The sequence below is a fragment of the Clinocottus analis genome, unplaced genomic scaffold (assembly GCF_023055335.1).
Source record: "Clinocottus analis isolate CAN_PGR_092001 unplaced genomic scaffold, fCliAna1.0.p SCAF_4, whole genome shotgun sequence".
Taxonomy (NCBI): domain Eukaryota; kingdom Metazoa; phylum Chordata; class Actinopteri; order Perciformes; family Cottidae; genus Clinocottus; species Clinocottus analis.
In genome coordinates, this window is record NW_027176153.1 from 14662420 (window position 1) to 14682814 (window position 20395).

General features: G+C 41.7%; 1 protein-coding gene across 9 annotated transcripts in view; it reads right to left on the minus strand.

Annotated features, from left to right (window-relative positions):
• The window catches only part of kif1b (kinesin family member 1B), a 58658-nt gene that overhangs the window by 33779 nt on the left and 4484 nt on the right, over positions 1–20395 (minus strand). For 3 of the 9 annotated variants that reach the window (XM_068597354.1, XM_068597355.1, XM_068597356.1), the window contains exons 3-13: positions 7525–7601; positions 7197–7376; positions 6449–6517; positions 6139–6317; positions 5523–5634; positions 4832–4909; positions 4676–4741; positions 4058–4133; positions 3455–3533; positions 3197–3339; positions 566–699 (exon numbers count right to left, since the gene is read on the minus strand). In XM_068597354.1, coding sequence (XP_068453455.1) covers positions 566–699; positions 3197–3339; positions 3455–3533; positions 4058–4133; positions 4676–4741; positions 4832–4909; positions 5523–5634; positions 6139–6317; positions 6449–6517; positions 7197–7376; positions 7525–7601 — 1193 coding nt within the window. Of the gene's footprint in view, positions 1–565; positions 778–2421; positions 2464–3196; positions 3340–3454; positions 3534–4057; positions 4134–4481; positions 4506–4675; positions 4742–4831; positions 4910–5522; positions 5635–6138; positions 6318–6448; positions 6518–7196; positions 7377–7524; positions 7602–20395 lie in introns of all 9 variants that reach the window. The other 6 variants (XM_068597348.1, XM_068597349.1, XM_068597352.1 and 3 more) reach the window with 5 other exon arrangements.

A 20395-nucleotide genomic window follows, 5' to 3' on the forward strand; every position in this document is an offset into this window, starting at 1 on the left:
TGCAGAATCTACCAGTGAACTGTCTCCGGTTGTACTGCCTTTCGAAGGAATAAGGACCAAGTTTGGTCGCTGCATCCCCCAGTATGTTATGGAACTGGGGTCCCACGTCACTTACAATACTAAAGAAGTGTAATATATATATATATATATATATATATATATATATATATATATATATATATATATATATATGCGGCTCGAGGAATTTAATGGTTTGATTCTGCAAACTGTCTTTTAACTTTGATTTGATCCACAATAATTAAGAATGTGTTTCAATAGTGTTGTGAAGCTTTTCGGCTCCAATAATTAAGATATTTATATATGCGGGTATTATGTAAATTCTTATTTCAGCCCATTTTATTACATAAACACATACAAGAAGGCCTGTTGCCCCACACAGCACAACACGGGGCAGCTTTTAGCTCTACTGAGGACATGTTAAACTGTCAAAAAGAAAAGAGTAAGTAGCCGTAGCAGGGTGGGAGATAGCTGTGGACTCCTTATCTTTCTTAACACCAAACATAAGTGTGATTTGACGGCCGTGGTCTACAAAGGCCTGCTTTACCTTCAGTCTTTCGATAGCCTCCTCGCCTCCAGGGGTGGACATGATGCGCTCCTGGATGCTGGTGACCGACTGTAGAAGCCCCTGGTTACACAGTGAGCCAGAGGATGGTGAGGCTGTCAGGGAACCAATAGGGGCTGTGGAGAAATGGCCAGGACGTTGGTTCTCTGAGGCTATCAAGTATCTATTCTTATTGTTCTGAATGTCTTTGAGGTCTGAGCCATCAGCAGGCAAGAAAGTGAGAGAGAAAGAAGAGAATGACCCACGGATAGGTAGGGTATACCCGGGACATGGGAATAATGGGATAGGGAAAATAAAAAACATCAAATGGAGGAACCAAATAGAAGGAGATTGAGGAGAGAAAGATGGGGAAAGGGAAGACAAGAGGAGGGAAGACCAATGTAAGACACACGTTTTACGTCAAAGGGTTAAGACAAACACCCGGCATAACAGTCGGCTACAGAGAGAAGCAGTTTTCATGTCGGTGGTTTGTAACAGTTTGCTTGCACTAACTCTTCAACTCCCAGAGCAAATGCATACAAATTCAGCTTTTATTCTATTGGAGTTTCCAGAGGGCTGTTTTTATGTGAGCCAGAATTACAGTGCACAGCAATTAACTCTGAGCACTTAATTTCTAGTGTGTGCAATTTTGGAAAAAAAGGATGATGTCACTGTGTTGCCTTTGTTTCGAATGAGAACACACTTAATGAAAACTGCTATCAGTGTATTAACTACCGGATGGGAGACTGTAAGAGGATCTAGAGAAAGGACAGATGAGAGTCATTGACACATGCCAGTAAGTTCAGCCTGCAGTTGAGTAGCTTCAGCGTGCACTCACACACAAACCAACCATAGCAGCCCCACTAAAGGTCACGCAGCGCATGTCAATATACTGGCCTCAAGGACCTCTTCGGTACCACAGACTGTGCCTTATAAGAACTAAATAAAATATAAAGGATGGCCACTAAAGGTAGTAGAGTTTAACCTATTGGGAGGTGCTGACATTTGTATCCAGTTAATGCTAGAAATATAGGCTTTTCATATTCACAAAAAATAGGGAAGGAGCACTGAGCTACTCAACTAGCATGAAGTACGTAGTTGAATAACAGTAACAAAATGTATGTTCTCATCCTGTTAGATGAGTGAACACATGATTTTGAGCAGATTATCAGTGCAAAAGGGAAAGTAGGAGTCATTAGGGATTTCTAAGAATACGCCACCACCAGCAAACTAACTATTAAATACAAACTATCTTAGCACATCAAGCTAGTACACATAAAGTACCACTCTGGTGCGGCTACATAGATATTTTAAAATCGTGCACCTTTCCATCTGTAGCTCTGAACCTCAGTCTGAGAACTGAGAAGTGCCATTCTAAAGATTTGAGCACTGTCACCTGCAGCAAATGGGTAGTGAGCAAAAAGCAAGAAAGCAGAAAGACCACAGTCAAGAAAAGAAACACGAAGTGAATCAAAGACAGATCAGGTAATGCAATGATGCGGGTTCCTTGGGGTTGAGGGAGACAGACAAGCTATTCTTAAAGTAATGCTTTTAAAAGGGATATTCCAAAATTAACTTGTGATACAGTTGGATTGGAGCCTATGAAAAGCTGCCTCACCCCCATCATTGAAGCACAAAGCATGCTTAGCTATGGGCATGCTAGCCCTCACCAGATCAGCACACCTACTGAAGCCTGGCATTTCTGAGTATGCTTCTATCAAGCTTTTGCTTTTTTAGCATTTACATGCAAAGCTAGAAGCAGATTAAATATGCAGTTAATTGGAGGTGTAAGCAATGTTAGCTAGTATTAATAGGGAAAAATGTGATGGACAAGTCATGACTACCACACATATACACACATTTGATTTCACTTCCTGGGCAATCATCTCCCATAGGATCGACTGAGAGGAAGCAGGAAAAGATGAGAAGGGTCAGAGGTCAGCGCCAGTAGAATGGGAGGAAAAGGTTACAGACATTTCTTAGTGAGCTGGATGAGAAGAACAATAACGAGGATGAGAAGAAATGGCATGGAATTACTCGTTAACTCCCATGTCACTAGGCATGATCCAAGCAGGCAAGCTATTATTCAGTTCAGATATTAGAAGTTATTTGCGGGTGCATTGTCTCCCTAATTTACATCGGTATTAGTCATTGTACTTGTGTGATAGCTTTTAACTGCCATTTGTGTTGCCAGTCACAATCAGCAAAATATCAATATTTTCATTAAATCATTTGTAATTATACAGTATACATAGATAATACAAAATGAAAGTATACAAATTTAACAAGTAAAGATGCAACAGTAACAAACAAACAAAAATAATAACAATAAGTAAGTAAAGTGTACGGAATGAGGTTATAGATTGTATAATAATAATATATATTAATATAATATCTACATTATAACAAGGAGGCATAATAAACCAGTATAGATGGTTAAAAAAAGAATTTAAGCAGGGTAAAGTCTTTTTAGTTGTACTAGGCTGAGTATGAACACAGACACAGTGATGAAAACAAAGTTGGATGATTGAAAGAAATGAGAGGGTGAAGTAGAAAGAGCATGTTGCCAGCGTGTGGTCGACCCTGAGAGAGACGTTAGAAGCTGTGTGCCTGTTGTGATGGCATGTAACTCACTGTCCAGGATGTCTCCCAGACCCTGAGCACGGAGAAGTTCCTTCAGTCGAGTCACTTCATCCTTCAGGTCACGCACCAGCTTATTGTTGGGATCCTCATTGATGACAGCATTGCATTTGATGTTCTTAGCTCGGTCAGCATAGCTAAAAATTGTAATAGTGATACATTTAATGTATAATTAAATAATTAATGCACTCAAACAAATGTAACAATTATTTTGGAAGTTATTATTATTGAGGTCCTGGATGGAAACCTTACCGGAGCGTGCTGAGAGTTTCATCATAGTTGATATCTGCAGGACTGAGGGCAGCTACCATGGCTGTTCTCGAGTTTCCTCCTGATATCAAAAGACCAGTAAAGAGGCTAATTATACAACATTTTGGTTCAAACACAATTTTTCTAACACAGTAGACCAAAACTAGATAGATTAGTTTTATTTTAAAATCCAACATGATTTCCACTGCAGTGAGAAGCCCTAATGTGCCGCACGGAAGAAGACACAACTATAGGAAAAATTAGTGCCAAATACAAATTCCACGAATGCACAACATCAGTCTCAATAGACTAAACTGCAAAGTGCTGTGTGTGTCATGTGTGCTATGATTGAAGATACACAGAACTAAGGAGATGGAAGTGCTTGTCTAGTTAGGTTGAATTACAGTCTGCTGACAGTGTTCTTCTTAAATTGGCAGAGAGTAATGTACACTAGCTCTCGTCTTTTTTTTTACCCCCCCACCACATCTCACAGGATACAGATTGTTCAGTTTGCCTGCTGTCCAGGAATAATAATTGTGCCACACAGTTTACAGACATACATTCCATCAGTAAAGGATATCAAGCAGGTGATATTAATGTTCATACCGAGGTTCTCCCTTAGCAGCCATGTCAGAACAGAGTCTCTGTACGGGATGAAGTCAGTCTTCTTCTTCTTCTTGCTCTGCAGGAAACAAACATTCGGAGGGCAGGGAGAAATAAAACGGATGCAAGAGTTCGGTTTTAAAACTGAAAAATAGGGATGGCCTTTAAGATAATATTAAGATGCACCATGATAAACAGGTCGGGTAAAATGAGTAGCAGCCTGATTTGATTAGCTTTTGCTTTGCTGCAAGGATTGTGGCTTTTACTGCGTATGATGCCTAAAAGCACAGCACTTGATGAAACGCATAATAAAATGGTGGTGACAGAACCCTAGTCAACAGCTCTAGCATGGCACACGGGAGAAGGCTGTCAAATCTGCCTCATGGGGGAATCAAGAGGTTAATAATTGAGCTGTCAAAGGGTTTACCTTGCTGGTACAGTTATCCTGTGTCTGCAAGCATTACAAGGACAAGAGAAGAAAAAAAGAGAAGGGCAGTCATTACGGCATGCCAGACTACTAACATGAATTCCTTGAGAGGACAGGGTCAGGTTTTTTGAGGGGAAGAGAAAAGGCTGAAAAAGAGGAGAAGCAGCAAAAAGACAGAGACATAAAGCACTCACCACTTCAGCCAAGGCAGAGATAACCTTTCCCAACGTGGTGAGAGATTTGTTGATGTTTGCTCCCTCCTGCAATCATAGATGTTTATTATTAAAGCGCACTAAATGTAATGCTGGTCTTTTAGGTTTGCTAATGTAGTCTGACAGTGGGAGGCTCACCTTTAACCGGGTGCCTGTAGCTCCAGTGGAATCTGCCCGTTCACTCCCTGCCAAATCCACCAGACTAATTTTACTGACCTGAAGAGGGAGTAAATACATTTGAGATGCATCACGCTTATGAATAATTTACATTATAACAAACTGAAAGAGGATGAAAATATTCCTGAAAACATGACAGGACTGACTACCGAATACAGTTCATTGTGTTTTCATATCTATCTATCTATCTATCTATCTATCTATCCATCTATCCATCTATCCATCTATCCCATCTATCCATCTATCCATCTATCCATCTATCCATCTATCCATCTATATAGATATACATCTATATATATCTATCTATATATACATATAGATATATATAAAGTGGAAATCATTCTAAACATGTGGATGCATCGAGGCAGTAAAATCTGATAGAGTGGCTAAACACAATGGGCATTGTGTTCAACACAGTGGCCGTTGTCCTGGTCAGAGGAAATGCTAAGTCGCAGTCTAAAATGGCGGTCACCACCGAAAAAGAGGACCGTAAGAGACCTCTTTGCTGAAATCAAATGAGAAAACTAAATAAATGGACTGTAAATAAAAACCAGTATAAAGAAATAAACTCCCAACAGATCCCAGGACTCAGAGTTAGTTATTAACATGTTAGGTGTGAATAGTTGATGCTGCCTTTCTCATCTTGTCTGACCTTTTCTGTGGTTAGATCTGTTTCGCTGTCATGTTTCTTCTGTGTGAAGACGATGGTGAAGACAGCATGGGACCTGCTGCTGGTCTCATTCATGTTGGTGGCCGCCACAGTTCTGTTGGGAAACACATATGGTTGTTAGGAAATAAAAAACGCAACACATTTTGCTGAGCAAACTGAATCACTTTAGTGTTATCAAGGCTAAATTCAGGGTTTTGGCTATTACAGGAGCTATCATCGCTGGGTTTTACCCCTATTAGAGTGAATTGAGTCTCAAGGATTACGGAGGCAAGGCGGACGGGGATAATGCTATGAGGACACAAAACACAACTACGCAGACAGAGGGGCAGTCACAGGGGGGATACAAGCTTTTCACGCCATGTTCCAGAAATAAGCCCTCTGAGTCAGCACAGGAAGATTAAGGCGTGCGCACAAACACAGAAATCTACGCCAGAAGAACGTTTCCTCATTATAAAATATTGTTATCTTGCCAACAGTTTGCAGCCTTAATTAAATAATTCTTCTGAGAGCGTGGGTTAACACATCATCACAGCTATTACGACCACCGTATCTCCCCCTCTTTTCCATGATCTCAGTATGATCCCGGGGTTTGGCTCACCTGGCCTTGTTGCCAGCATCCATCAGGTCAGCAATGTCTGTGTAGGAAGTGACAGCCAGCTTGGACAGGTCTTCCACATAGGGACCCAGGAGCGGATGCTCTCGCACCCGTAAATTCCCTTTGTTTTTAGGATTCAGCAAATCTCGCACCCGCTCACAGTAGATCTCCATGTAACTGACCTAGAGAAAAAAAAATTACAGTATATTTTGCATTCTCCCAGCATATTAGAAGGTTCAGCCAGTGTGTGATAGATTTCTGAAGCCGGGGCTGAAAACAGCGATCACATATGCTCAAGCATCCTGAGACTCACCTCTACTGAGTAGGAGACCTCCTCTTTGTTGTTGTCCTCATTGAATTTCTCAAATAGATCTTCACAGAGCTGAGAGGCAGAGAAAGAAGATGTTTAGTGCAAATTGACAGCATGTGGACAGGTCAAAGGGGGGGGGTTGAAGAGAAAGAGAGATCTGTGGACTAACAGGTACGATACAAACAACATATTGCATGTACAGGAAACGTTTAGCAACAAAACAGACAATAAGATGTGTTTAGCATCAGCATATGAGACTGAATAATTATTATTCAGTGAAATATATTATGAGGGCCAGAATTAATCAAAAGTTGGAAAAGACAATTTAAGACATATATAATGTAAACCAGGTGAAATGAGATACAGGAGGATAAGGACGTTCCACTAAACTTATGATGTAAAGAATAACTGTTATCTGTGCATATGACAGTAAAAACATCTTGAATCTTAAACAGGCAAAAATATTCGGGGAAACAAAAAAAGAACAAATGCAAAGGTGGCGTAAAGTTGCACAGTGAACATTTCTATGGTGGATCGATTTGGTTTAAAATTATGACAGGAGAGTATGACTGAAGAAGAACTGGCCAAAATAGTTTTTGTATTACAGAAAGTGACTCACAGGTTATGTTAAATGTTAAACGATCTAAAGTCATGTTGCATATTAGACATTACTCAAAAATACAGAGTGCAAAGCCTGTTAATCTCAGCAATGCAATTCAGTAAACTCAGAAAGATGCATTGCAGAACCAACCATGGGAATGATGCCTTCCTGGCCCTCCTCCTGCCTCCCCATCATGGTGTAGGATTTGCCAGATCCCGTCTGGCCATAAGCAAAGATGCAGACATTGTAGCCCTCGAACGCATGAGCCAGCATTTCCTTGCCAATGTCATTGTACACAAGGTTCTGTGATGCAAAGCTGGGGTCTTCCGACTGTGGGAAAGACACAGAGAGGATTTAAATGTGTAGAATTTTTAATACACTTGTGGTATTTCAACATGACATAATTCTATATTATTCCACATGTTTGTGTGTAGGTCCTTAGACTGAACTATGGAGTAGAGAAAATGCTCCAACTCACCGTAGTGTGTGACCAGTAGGAGTGATCAAAGCTGAAGGTTTTTGCCGGTTCCTTTGGCAATTTGGGGTTAAGAATAGCTGCAGGAAAAGAACACAATTAGTAATGTGGTTGATAACATCCGGTTTGAATACGAGACAATAACTCCTCCCACGGTCTTGCAGTTTCATCTGACAGTCTACCTGAAGTTAACTCATTCATGATTCATCTTCTGTTGAATCACTGGACTGAGATTTTGATTCAATCCTTTCATCCCACAATTTAGTTTCTAACAAAAGTTCTTTGTTTGCAGTAATTTGAATTAAGGCAGGGAATCTTTAACCAACTAGTTATTGAAACACAAGTTTGTATCCTGACTTAGAAGTATATGTGCAAGCCTGTTGCCTTTGTGTCAAATTAATGTGTTTTTTTTCTTGTTCTAGTTGACAGCATCAAATCAAAGATACGTTTCAGTTTAGTTTTCTTCACTTTCCAACTCACTTTATCTTACTCTTTGACTAGTGAGGGAGGTTGTTTGGTAAGCTGTTGATGTTCAAGCAGCATTTTATTCAAAGTCATCGCTTATTTGGATTATTATTATTATTCTGAGTATTGATCAATAAATAACTAAGTGTTACATCTTAGTTTCCAAAATGGACACTGTTAACATACTATTTATTGTACCCCGGTTGGCAAATAATCTTTACAAGATTATGCTCTTCAATCAGAGCCTCAACCGTGATATATTGGGAACAGGAACTAGTGACAGATTATAAAATATCAACTTTTTCCAAACACACCATCTATAATCAGTGCCTTAGTGTTATCAATGCATATGATAAACTAAGAAAAAACAATACAGAGTTTAAATAACACATTCAGTCTATTCTCATTATGCCACCTGCACCTGACAGTGTTTCTGCTCTACCCCACCATTCCCTATGGCCACATAGACATTTCTTAATGAGGAAGAATCTGCAGCCATGCCTGGCATGTCATCCCTCTCAACCATGCTCGCTAGTACCTCCAGGGAGTTGTGTCAAGCTTTCCACACTCTGCACTGGATATGTCACAGAGCGAAAAGGAGATTAAAAAATTACAACAGGATATTTGTAGATCTCTATATCGGGGGGGGGGGGGGGTTAAACAAATTGCACTTTTATTGACTAAAGCTGCCATGCATCAGTGCAGAGTGTTCACTCAGACCAACGCATAGCTCCACCGTCAGTGAAGAGGGGGAAGTTGAAGAGGAGGGAACAAAGAGGGGAGTGAAAACAGGGCTTCGAGGGACTAATGGGGTTGCTCAAGGGCCGAGCAACAATCCAAACAGAGCAACCATAGAAACCAAAGATAGGGTGAAAGGAAAATCCTTTCTGAATCTCCATCTTTTTGAGAAAAAACTAAGGTGTTTTTTCCACTATTTCCAAGCAAAGCTCAAGTGTGGACCACAAAGTAGCAATTAGCTCTATTTAATGCAAATTCTGTGCTTTGCTAATGGGCAAATTAGAGCCAGGTCTGGCTCCTCAACACAAGGGTGCTCGAGAGGCTTCAGCATCAAGATGTCCCAGGCAGAGTGCCTCATGTGTTCAGAGGATTTTAGCACACTTATCAATAATGCAGGAGATGTGGAGGGACAGGGATTGTATTTCACCCTCCACAGGTCACATGCTGACAGAAAAGCACAGCGTGTCCTCAGAAACCAGCACACTAACTACTTAATGCTAAATATGTGATGATTAAAGTAGCTTCCATTGCACTGAAACATGCTAGCATAGGTGAGAACAAGGCATTGTTTAAAACCCCAACAGCCTTCAAAAAGGTTACGCTGCACTTGCAGAGCAATAGCTTCCATATTGGGCACTGCAAGAGGATACAGCAAAACAGGTGGCTAAATAAAGCCCAATTTTACCTTTGACCTGTCTCCAATGGGAAATTGGAGCTAGAGCATGAAGAAATGAAGAGGGATTTAAGTTACAGTGTCCCTATTGGCCTTTCCAGGAACAATCTACAGGGAGAGACCGTCCAATTCAGAGTCATTCAGTGGCAGTCAAATCCAGTGCTAACGAGTAAGTTTACCGAAGCAGCAAAAACAGAGCGATGACGACACAGTGCCACATGTGGGGGATTTAGGCAGTGGGATGCTCAGTGGACTGACAAACTGGCCTTACTGGGAATCACAGCTGTGTTCTAGCGAGAAAAGATATTATGTGAGCTTTTTAATCCCCGATCCTGTCACTTTCCCCATTTGTTTATTGGCGCTCGTCGGTGAACCCGGTGGATGTCGTGGTAATAACGTGTACGCACAGCAAAGCTGCATGGGAGCAGCTAGGAGGTGACTGCTTAAATTATAAAAAAGATGAATCATGCTCACGACGTGGCATGTGAATGTCTCATTCGATTGCCCACTCCTTTGCTCTCAGAACAGATAGCTGCTTCACCCATGTGGTCCTGCCAGTGCGTCACACAAGTGGGTCTCATGTAAGAGTCTATAAGTGGGTATTGAAGGCAAGGATGCAGTAAGAGACGGGGCATGGGTGTGCATTCTTATTTATAATTACTTGCCTCTCAAGATCTTTGCAACTATTGAGTCATCACATATCTGTTAAACTAAAATTTGAAGATAAACCGAATGAAGTTAATTGTCTCCCTGCCACCCGATATTGAGTAAATCAGAAAAGGTATACCTCATATCTTCTAGCATGACTGCCCCACTTTGTCTCAACTGAATATCAGTTACACTTTCAAGCATAATCTATAAGCAGCACTGACACATGGAGGAATTCTTCATTGACATGTTAGTTTTTCTATTACGGTCCGTGTTCCATTTATAGTAAATAATATTCCCATCAGAGTCACTTCCTCGACTTAAAAAGGCAGACGCCTTCTGCTGCCGAATGAACGTCATCACTACTCCGTCCTTCTCAACCATGGCAACAGGTACAGGACCAAATTCTGGTTGCCATAACAACCTCAACTTGGCACAGAAGGGGAGGATGCGGCACATTGCGTTCTGTTTTCTCTCGCCTCCAGCCGTCCCCATTACTGCTCTGCAGAAACTATACAGAACTAGTCAAATGCAGGTTTGTGGTTAAATACACTTATTTATCAGACTGATTTCAGGATTCCTTTAAAGATCCTACAACACGCCAAAAGGCAAAGTGTGATAAGATTTACAATTTTAAACTAAGACATTAAGCTACTTATCATGCCAGACTCTATAAGCAACTGCAGAATCCCAAGGCCCTCTTGGAGGAACAGGAGCGCATCGATTGGCTGCAGCCGATATACCAGGTAACGCTGAACTGAAGGTCCACAGGCAGAAACTCAACATTATTAGATTGAGAGACACAAATGACCGTTTTATCATCCCGGTCACCTTCATTGAATGTGCTGTAGCTCGTTACGTTGTTCATTCTGCACACATGACATCTATTGCATCTGTCTATCTGGGAAGAGGGATCCTCCTCTCTTGCTCTTCTGAAGGTTTTTTGCCTTTTTACCCTTTGATCCGATTTGTGAAATCCTGGGACAGGGATGCAGTATGTAAACAGATTGTAAAGCTCTCCGGGGCAAATTTCTAAGGTGAGATTCTGGGCTATACAAAATAAACTGAATTGAATTCAGGCCGTCAAACAACACAACAACAGAAAAGAATGTCATGCTAATCTCTGTGGGAGACTATTTAAGAGACATGGATCTGCCAAGATAGAGAAATTCCATCAGAAGCCCAAATGCAGGTGCCATGTGAGGGCAGTTCAGATGTGTATTTGTTTTAACTGCCCACATTTTGCATTTCAGTTTCTCTTCCACAAAATATAGGGCCGACGTGATGCTGGCACTACACAGGAGCTTTCCCTTTCAAGGCAGGGTGGAGTTAACTAACCACATCCTGCCATCTGAAGAACATCCCTCTGCTGGATGCAGCCAGCAGACATTTTGTGTTCCAATGATCAACATGGGGCCTATAATCTGGCCAGGAAAGCAAAGATACCGCTCAGTAATTAGGTTGTTAGGAGGTCTCTGCACACCAGATGGGGCCTAAAAGCTCGACCCATTCACCTGAGACTAGAAGACAAACAGGGTCTATATGGCTGAACTAACTGCCTCTCCCTTCCGGTAACCCTCTAAGAACCCGCTAAGTTTGAGCTAGTCGATGTCGCGCCACAATCACAGGAAGAAGATGAGGGCTTTAAAGAAACACAAAATATCGAAGGAAAACCAATGGTTGAGTTTCTAAGAGGACCCAGGCATTCGAAGAAGTAATATCTAAGCAGAATTGTAATTGCAACGTGTGCTTCTTTTAGCAAGATGGGAAATTGTAATAGCATCCCCGGGTCTGTGTGCATATGGTCAGCAGTGTGGCGTAATGGTTCACTTCTTAAGAACATTATTTCATACATTTGTATTCACTCACAGGATTGCAGACTGCCATATTCCACCAAAGCAACCCTAACCATGAGCACTTAAAATCAGTGGCAAGTGAGCGTGATGTTTTGTGTGAAATGAAAACACACCAAACTAAAGCTCCACATTTGGTGTGCCCCGTCCCATCCCCACATCATGATAAATCAGTACCATCACTGCTCTAATGTTCTGCATCTCCATACATTACAAATGCACACCTGGGGCACAGTCTGTGAATGAGTAGCGAAAGCAAAGCGGCTGTTGACATGAGCAGAGCCACAGTAACGCTAACATGGTTGTTCAGCCTTAAATAAAAGAGAATTAAGCCTGGATGGGGCATATTCTGACGTGGCCGGAGCAATGCTCCGCGTGTTGGATCCAGTGTCCTTGGAAGAGAGTGTGTGATGGCTCGGTTGCCAGGGCTGCAGCACAGGTGACGGAGTTGTCACTGGATGCAGCTCAGAGTGGAGGGCTAAAAGTAGCGTCTGAGCACTGCTGTGCTTATTTGACAAACAGCTGAGCTTGTCGCAGCCACAACACAAGGCATACAACATCTCCAAAACAGAGACAAACATGCAGTATCTTGATCACCCGCCTGGATATACTGCACTTTCACGTGGCCTTTCATGAAAAAGTATCTATACAGCAATGACATGCTTCTCGGTCGAGTAGCCCTGCCAAATGAAACCTGGAGGCAGGTGAGTTTTTCCGAGACCCGTCACACCAAAATCCATATTGCCGTCTTCAACTCAGACAAACAAGCTTTCTTTTCCCCTTACTTTAAATAGGCATCGTCATTCCATTAGATGAGCCACTAAATCAGAGTAAAAAAGCGTGTCACAGTAAAAGAAAGCCATAGAGTTCCTACTAACAAATCTTGTTTCTACTCAAAGGCTGATCACGTCCTTTTTCTCTTTCTACTGGGGGAGAGAGGGGGGAGCACAGGAAGACACTAGAACAATGCCCTGAAAGCAGGGTATTGCGATTGTCCACGGAGCCCGCAAAACACATTAGGTAATCTATTATGACAAGGCTTTATGTTCCCAGTCCCCTCCATCACAATGACCCTTTTCACACTGCCTTACCCCCTGCCCCTCTTCATGTGATCCCCACATTGAGGAAAAAAAGTCAGATAAATATAAGCTGCAAATTAAAAGCAATTGAAAAAATATTTTATTTTAGAATTGTAAAAAAAGAAAAAAAGTATTTAGCTATTTGAAAATGATTCAGAAACTGTGTTTCCATGCAACCAAAAATGTTGGTTGTTTAATTATATGCGACGTGGGCAGAAAATATGCAGCTGGTCAGCAACTTTTCTTTTTTCCCCCAGAACATATCCAGAGTGACAGTGCAGTGAAAAGACAACAATATTTTGTGGGAGAACATACAATTATGCACATATATTTGGTTTTGGGATTTCTCTGAAATTTTTAAACAATAATGCATAAAAAGTTTATGTAAAACGCACAAATGAGCTTTATATCATAGTTGGAATTTTTTTTTTTAAAGTGCTTTTAACAACTCTCTGCCAGAAAGTAAAAGGAAATACATTAAATGGCTTTAGGTGGGGTTGCCTTTCTCGCTAGAAAGCAGAGGGAAAGGGCGCTGTCCTGGCCTATGTGCCAGCTGTTCCAGATCTGACTACTGTCTATTTATACAGCAGCAGATGGCTGCTAGTGCTTTGCATGCCGACAGACTGTCAGTGACAGGAAGGAATGGACAGATTTCAGTCGCCCAAACTTTCCGTCGAACTCGTCACCAAATCATACATTGCTCCCAGCCCAGCGACTCAGATAGCTAGCTGGGGCTGCGAGTGTCTTTTGATATTAGCAGCTCACGCAGACTCAGAGCTCAGGATGAGAGACTAAAGAGAAGCTTCTAGAAGCCATCACACAGAGAAAACAAGCCCAGTCAGCAGGACTCCATTCAGAAGCTAAACAAACACAGGACTACAACAAAGAGAGAGAGAAAGGGATATCAGGCAACCTCTCAGGTGATGACATGGGGGGTTAAACCCACAACGCACCCAGAACTGGTTTGAATTCAGAGCTGAAATAACAGTTAATATTCAAATTAAATGCCAATGGCTTTCAAGTAATGACCAACGAGTGTCATAAAGATATTTACTGTTGTCACCTCAATGTTAACATTAACAAAATGATACAGGATCCTTAGTCAGAGGTTTCAGCTGTTTTCACAGCTCAAAGAGGCAATGGTTCTCATGGATCAGGTCCAAGAAGGATATTCTCCTCTGTACAGGTGCTGACACAAAAGATCAGGGGCTTTCCAAACACATCCTCCTGTGTCATGGAAAGCTAAAGTAATACCTCCACAGCTTTAGAAGTGTCTGCTATTTCCCAGTTTTAAAATAGCACTTAATATATTGACAACTTAAACTTGCCTGTGTCAATCTTTCGATAATGAACGTTCGGGAAGTGTGTGGATGTGCTGGATAACAGGGATAGTAAATTAATGGGGTGTTTTTAAGTGGGGTTGTACAAGGTTGCCTACTTATCCATAATCAGTGTATTACTACAGTATGGCACCATCCAGCCTGGGGGAGCAAACAGGAGTTACTTTGCTTGTCTACTGATGTGGACAAGGGCAGCAGCAAAACTGCTGTGACACATCCAGAAAAAACAGCTATCTACCGTTGATACACTAAACACCAACTATGATTAAATATGTCATACAACCCCATTTAAAAACACCGGAACTATCCCTTTAAGAAACCAACTGAAACAGATTTATGATAAAGCATTGCTTCCACAGCTACTATCATATGAAAGCAGAACAAATGTCTCTGCTCAGCTCATCAACATTACAAGCAAAAGTAATAATGAATTATTAGCACACACTATAATAAAGATGCTTACAATAAAGCCTACAATATAGCAGTAATAAAATGTTTATGCCACAGGAGATGTGCCGATTCCAACAATATGACTTTTGAATATTAAACATTGGTTAAACTATAATTATTAAATGCATAGACATGTAAAAGGCATAACAAGAAATACACTATAGAACCCTGGCTTTGCATTATAAAGTGTATCTATTCATTCAAAACAGTTTAATATTTGTTTTAAATCTTAACTCGTGATTAAGCAGCATCTCAAAACAGCACACAGATCAATCATATGATCCAGGCAGTGTGCAGACAACAGTGCAGACAAGAGGAATACAGAGGCTCTTACATTCACTGCTCACAACAGGCACCATTTTACAGAGCAGTGACCTGGATTTCCTCAACTCAACTCAACTCAGAGACCGAAGTCTCGCTTCAAATGCTCTCTGGCTTTATGTAAGCACCATGACATCATGAATACACATGGACCTCACATCTTTTTCTTCAAGGTCCATCTTTAAATAAAAAAAAATATAATAAAAAAAGAAAGAAGTTGCATCATGTTTAATGTTTTCTGTGAAGCCAGAAAACATGATGGATGAGCACTGAGTGATGCCTCAAGTTAATGTCAGATGACTAACCCCTTTTATCCGGCATTTTAACTGTGGAGGACTGAAAGATCGCAAAATTGTATCTGTATGTAATAATTTCAATACGCTTCATTGTATTTAAACAGTGTCACGAAATGGGTCTATTTTGGAGCAGCAGAGCATTACAGTAGCTACCAGATTGATAGACTGTCCTATTAATCAAGGTTTCAAAATTAATATACTTCCAACCCCCCGACTTCTTACTCATGAATAATACAAAGTTAACATCGTGCCCACCACCAAGCTATCCGTGCCTGGACTGCAAAGCTCTCCAGTTTGTCTCTGAATTCAGCCCTCAGACTGTGGGAGGAAACCAAACAATATAGTCTGGGAAAAGAGCCGTGTCGATCAGGGCACACACACACTAAAAACGCATTCACTCTCTTGAATGTGGGAAAGTTCAGCCATCTCACCAACTTAGGCAATGAACCACACAGTAGGCACTAGAAGCATTTCAAGAGACCCATAACTTTAAAATAAAGACGCCATCCTCTGATTGCATGATCAGAACATTGACAAATGATGATGGATGTTTGCCGCTGTGCGCACTGATCTATATATAAGACCTCAATTAGGAAGTCAGATCCAAGTGGTTGTCTAAGATCCTCTTCAAAAACAAAATCAGGCAGTGACCATGTGCCTGGTACATGTGGATGCACGCGCACACACACACAGGCACACACACACGCACACACACACACGCACACACACACGCACACACACACACACACACACACACACACACACACACACACACACACACACACACACACACACACACACACACACACACACACACACACACACACACACACACACACACACACACAACAGCTGGTGACCCCTTTGTTATACAGACAGTCTATGAAACCCTTCAAATGATTGGGTGCTGCTGTAAAACTGGGACACATTTCAGGATTTGGATGAACTGCATTTCACCAGACTAATTCAGTTGCATTGTGTTGTTCCACTTTGTCCTTTGAGGGAAGGTGAGTGGTTGGCCTTTAATCTTATTATTATTTAGTAATATTACTAAAATTAATGTATTTGTCTGGTCTGGAAGCCAACAGCCAATCGAAGTGCATTAATACTATTTCTTAACCTGCAGTCATATTGACTGAAATCAGCATCATCATCACCTCCATCTAGGCGACTCTCTGTGATGCTGGCTCACGCTGTCCTACACGTGAATAATGCTCGTGCACAACTTTGCTGCTGTGGCTGCGTTTACATCACCCATCCCCCTCTTGAGTAGCTCCAATCCCATCCTCCCCTCCGATTTCACATTTTCTGCAAAAGGCTGCCACAGTTTCCACTCAAGCAGGCAGGAATGGAAAGTGGGCTAAAAAAGACAAGGTGAAAGGAGGTCTGCACACAGTTTGGCTCCAAATGGTTTCATTCTCTTTCTCTTTAAAAAGGCAGCGCTTCAATCAGTTAAGATCTTCTTTTGGCCTGAGGAAACCCTGCACTGCTCGAAACGTTGCCTTAGAAAGGGACAGTGAATAGGATTTAATGGGATTCGATTCACAGAAATGGAATATATTACATAACTATATTTAATTTGTGTATAATCACCGGAAACAAAAAAATCAATGTGTTTTTGTTAGTTTAGAATTATCTCGCTAAATCTACATCCAGAGTGAGTCCTCTTGCATCACCATGTTCTTACAGAAGAAAAAGGGTGCTTTTCATTTTTTTGTTACCTGGGTGACACTTGGAAAGGGAGGAGTAAGCGGAGGAGTGTTCAGTTGGATGCAATATGCAACCTCACCACGAGGTGGTACTGAATCCTACACTCTGTTACTGTTGCAAGATCGGATAAACTAATAATAAAAAAAATTGAACATGTTACCTGTTTCTAGACATTGTGTATACCAAAATAAATAACATCAAAAGTGTCAGATTCTGGCAAAATCTGACAAAATCCTCTAGATTTATTAGCTCAGCCTCCAGCGGGCCTTTGACAGCGACCAGCCCACCACAGACAGACCCAGGAAGTGTAAAGCTGCATGCCTGGCAGCAGCCCTCTGTATCCTCCTACCAGGAATAGAGCGCCGCCTCACTGCTCTGCCGGTTGCCGCTCAGAGCCAACACTGACACCATGCTGCTGGAAGCCCAGGTCGTATTGCTGGGCCTGCTGGTGGTAAGGGAGGAACGGGAGAACCAAAAACAGGGCTGCATTGGTCAGACGGTCAGACCTGCTGTATTAAAATGAAAGGTTTTCTACCGCTTTTGTGTACAGGGATTGCCAAAATAAACATAAAATCTTGATGGTTCCTCGTAGTTACTTTAAGGTGAGACTATACACAATGTGATGAGTGAACAGAGATAGCATCACTAAATATTACAGAAAGCAGAAACGTTGACGTAGGTTCTGTCAGGTTCCACGCGTTCTCCACCGAAGAGGCAGGACTTGGGAAGGGTCTATTGGTCCACAGATCTGACAGAAAAGCACTTCATTGTACATAAGCAAATAATGTGACAAACCAAAACCCGTGATATCACAAGATTCAGGGATTTACCAGCTTTTCATGACTATAAATACATTTTTTTGAAAGATATCTCAGGCTCTATGATGTTAACAAGGGAGAAATTCCAACACATTCACCAGTTACACAGCCTGAGGGTGACATCACTGATTCAACTTGTTTTAAAGCAGCATCAATAGGACTTGTGTTTAGATATGGGCACAAGGTGAGAACAAAAGCAAAAACATTAAGCAGGTTGTGGATAGTCAACATAAGTTGTGAAAAGAAAACCACAACTGGCTTGGTCAGCTACAAAGCTGAATCCACAAATTATTGAGAGAAGGCATTTATCACTTTCTCCTTTTGACCCAAACACATTCAGCCCATCCCTTCATATGCAATTGTGATTTCTTTTTCATAACATTTATTAATGAACAACGATTCAGTATGGATGGAAAAAACCCACATGGCTCCATGCCACAAATTACGCAATTTGATTTTACAGCTCCATAAATATAATACTGAGGGGTTGATTGCATGAACCCTATTTCACTCCAAAAAAGAAAAAAGATATCTTAATGCCCGTTTCATTTTCAGACAAGATGAAAACAACTTTCATAACAGGATCTGGTTTGTCATAGAAAACCTCATATTCCATCCAGACCTTGACCAATGTGAACCAAACTGTCTCACTGAGTTTTCATTAAAGATATTTTTGCAGCAGAAGATTAGAAAATGTGCTGCTGCTTTGACTACTCAGCTTTGAAGATGATCAGAGGAAATAACAGCAACAACAGGTGCATGAGATACAATTCCTCGCGCTCTGACTTGTAAGATTAAAGTCTCTTAATAGAACTTCAACATGCTCCCAATATCAATGAAGGAAAGTGCAGGCAGTAGCAGCAACATCACCGCTGTCCGAGCGGACACTGCTCGCGTGTGGGACGTGTTGGCGTGTAATAATTATTGGATGCCTGGTGTTGCCTTCGAAAGAATTCAGTTCGACAACTTCTCTCGTTCTCTACAATTTATTTACTAATTGATCACGAGCAAAGTAATAAGCGCTGCAGTTGCAAAAGCAGTGAGTGGAACAGCCTACACGCAGGTTGAGAAAAAAACTGCCGGCCCACAAACGGAAATGGGGCCTTTCATACACAGGTTGTTGTCACAGGTTCGTTTCACGTCATCCTAATATCTGATTGGCTCTATTCTGTAAAGAGGCGGAGAATGTTCTCATCTTTTCTCACAAGGCTGACACGTGCAACGTGCCAGTCTGCTTCCCTCATGTCAATATACTGATAAACAGGTGTGGTTGTTGAAGAGTGCAGGCGTGTGACTCGCTTCCCTTAACACCAGACATTTCATAGACACAACTACAGCTGCACAGCTGTGTTTACTGATCTCGCTAACCTGAACTTTAATAGACATGAAGAATATGAAAAATATCTACAGAATATATAGATTTATATTATCAGACGCAGCAGTTCAGCGAGGCCGCCGCCACGTCCTGCTCACACAGGCAGTGTGGTCTGGGCCGCAAGTCACTTTTCTGTTGCTGGTAGATGTTACAGCAGCTATCACAGTGGAGATCTAAAAACTGTATGAGTTGCACAACACACATATGCACCTCTGGCCCGAATGTCTTGAGACACAGAATGAGCGGATCACATACACAGACATCTGCCTGTCCTCCCTCCTCATCAGGAGGTCAGTCTGGAGGGTGTAAGTAGCGCATGTTGCCAAATGCGTGTCGCTTCAAAACAATCTCAGCATGAGGCGATGAGGAATGTAACACCCTGAGTGGGTGTGTGTACACCTACAAGGGTCACCGGGATTATGGCAGCAGGGCGTGGCGACTTGAGGCAAGCCTGTGGATTATACTCGTCCTAATCAGGTCAATCGGCCCTGTCTGCAAAGGGTTCAGCAGCAGGATGACCATCCTTCAACCAAACCCATACTCCAAATCCTTCATCCATCCCTTTATTGTTCTGCCAGCTCTCTCCTCAGTGACCACGATTCATTCATACGATACGGGCCCATTGCCATTTCTGCTGTGGGGATGACCTCCTGTCCTCTTATGTGTAACTGACACTAGAGAGGAGCGGATTCCTCCCTGTAGGGTTTTTGTAAGGTCGCCACCACTTAGCTCAAATTGATAGGACACTCAGCAAAATTGTACCTGAAAGGTGAAGGTTTAATTGACATGTTGACCTTCTGTTTGTTATTTCAATTTACCAATTAGTTTACTTAGGGATTGAGATAGAAATTGTGCAACAGCCACACAGTTCCTGAAAACGTGGCGAGGCCAGGCTGGTATCGTTTGAAAAGGCCATCATCTCCCATAACATAAAACAAATTATAATGTGAGAAATAATCTGATTTGATCGCAGGTTTGTTCCACTAAAGTCAATGTGATGGTCCAACATATCTGATCCTTTTCTCTTGTGCACCGTGCGAAATCTATCAACCATCTTTGACAGTGCATTCATAAGTGGCTGGACACTGGCTGAGGGGGGAACGTAACA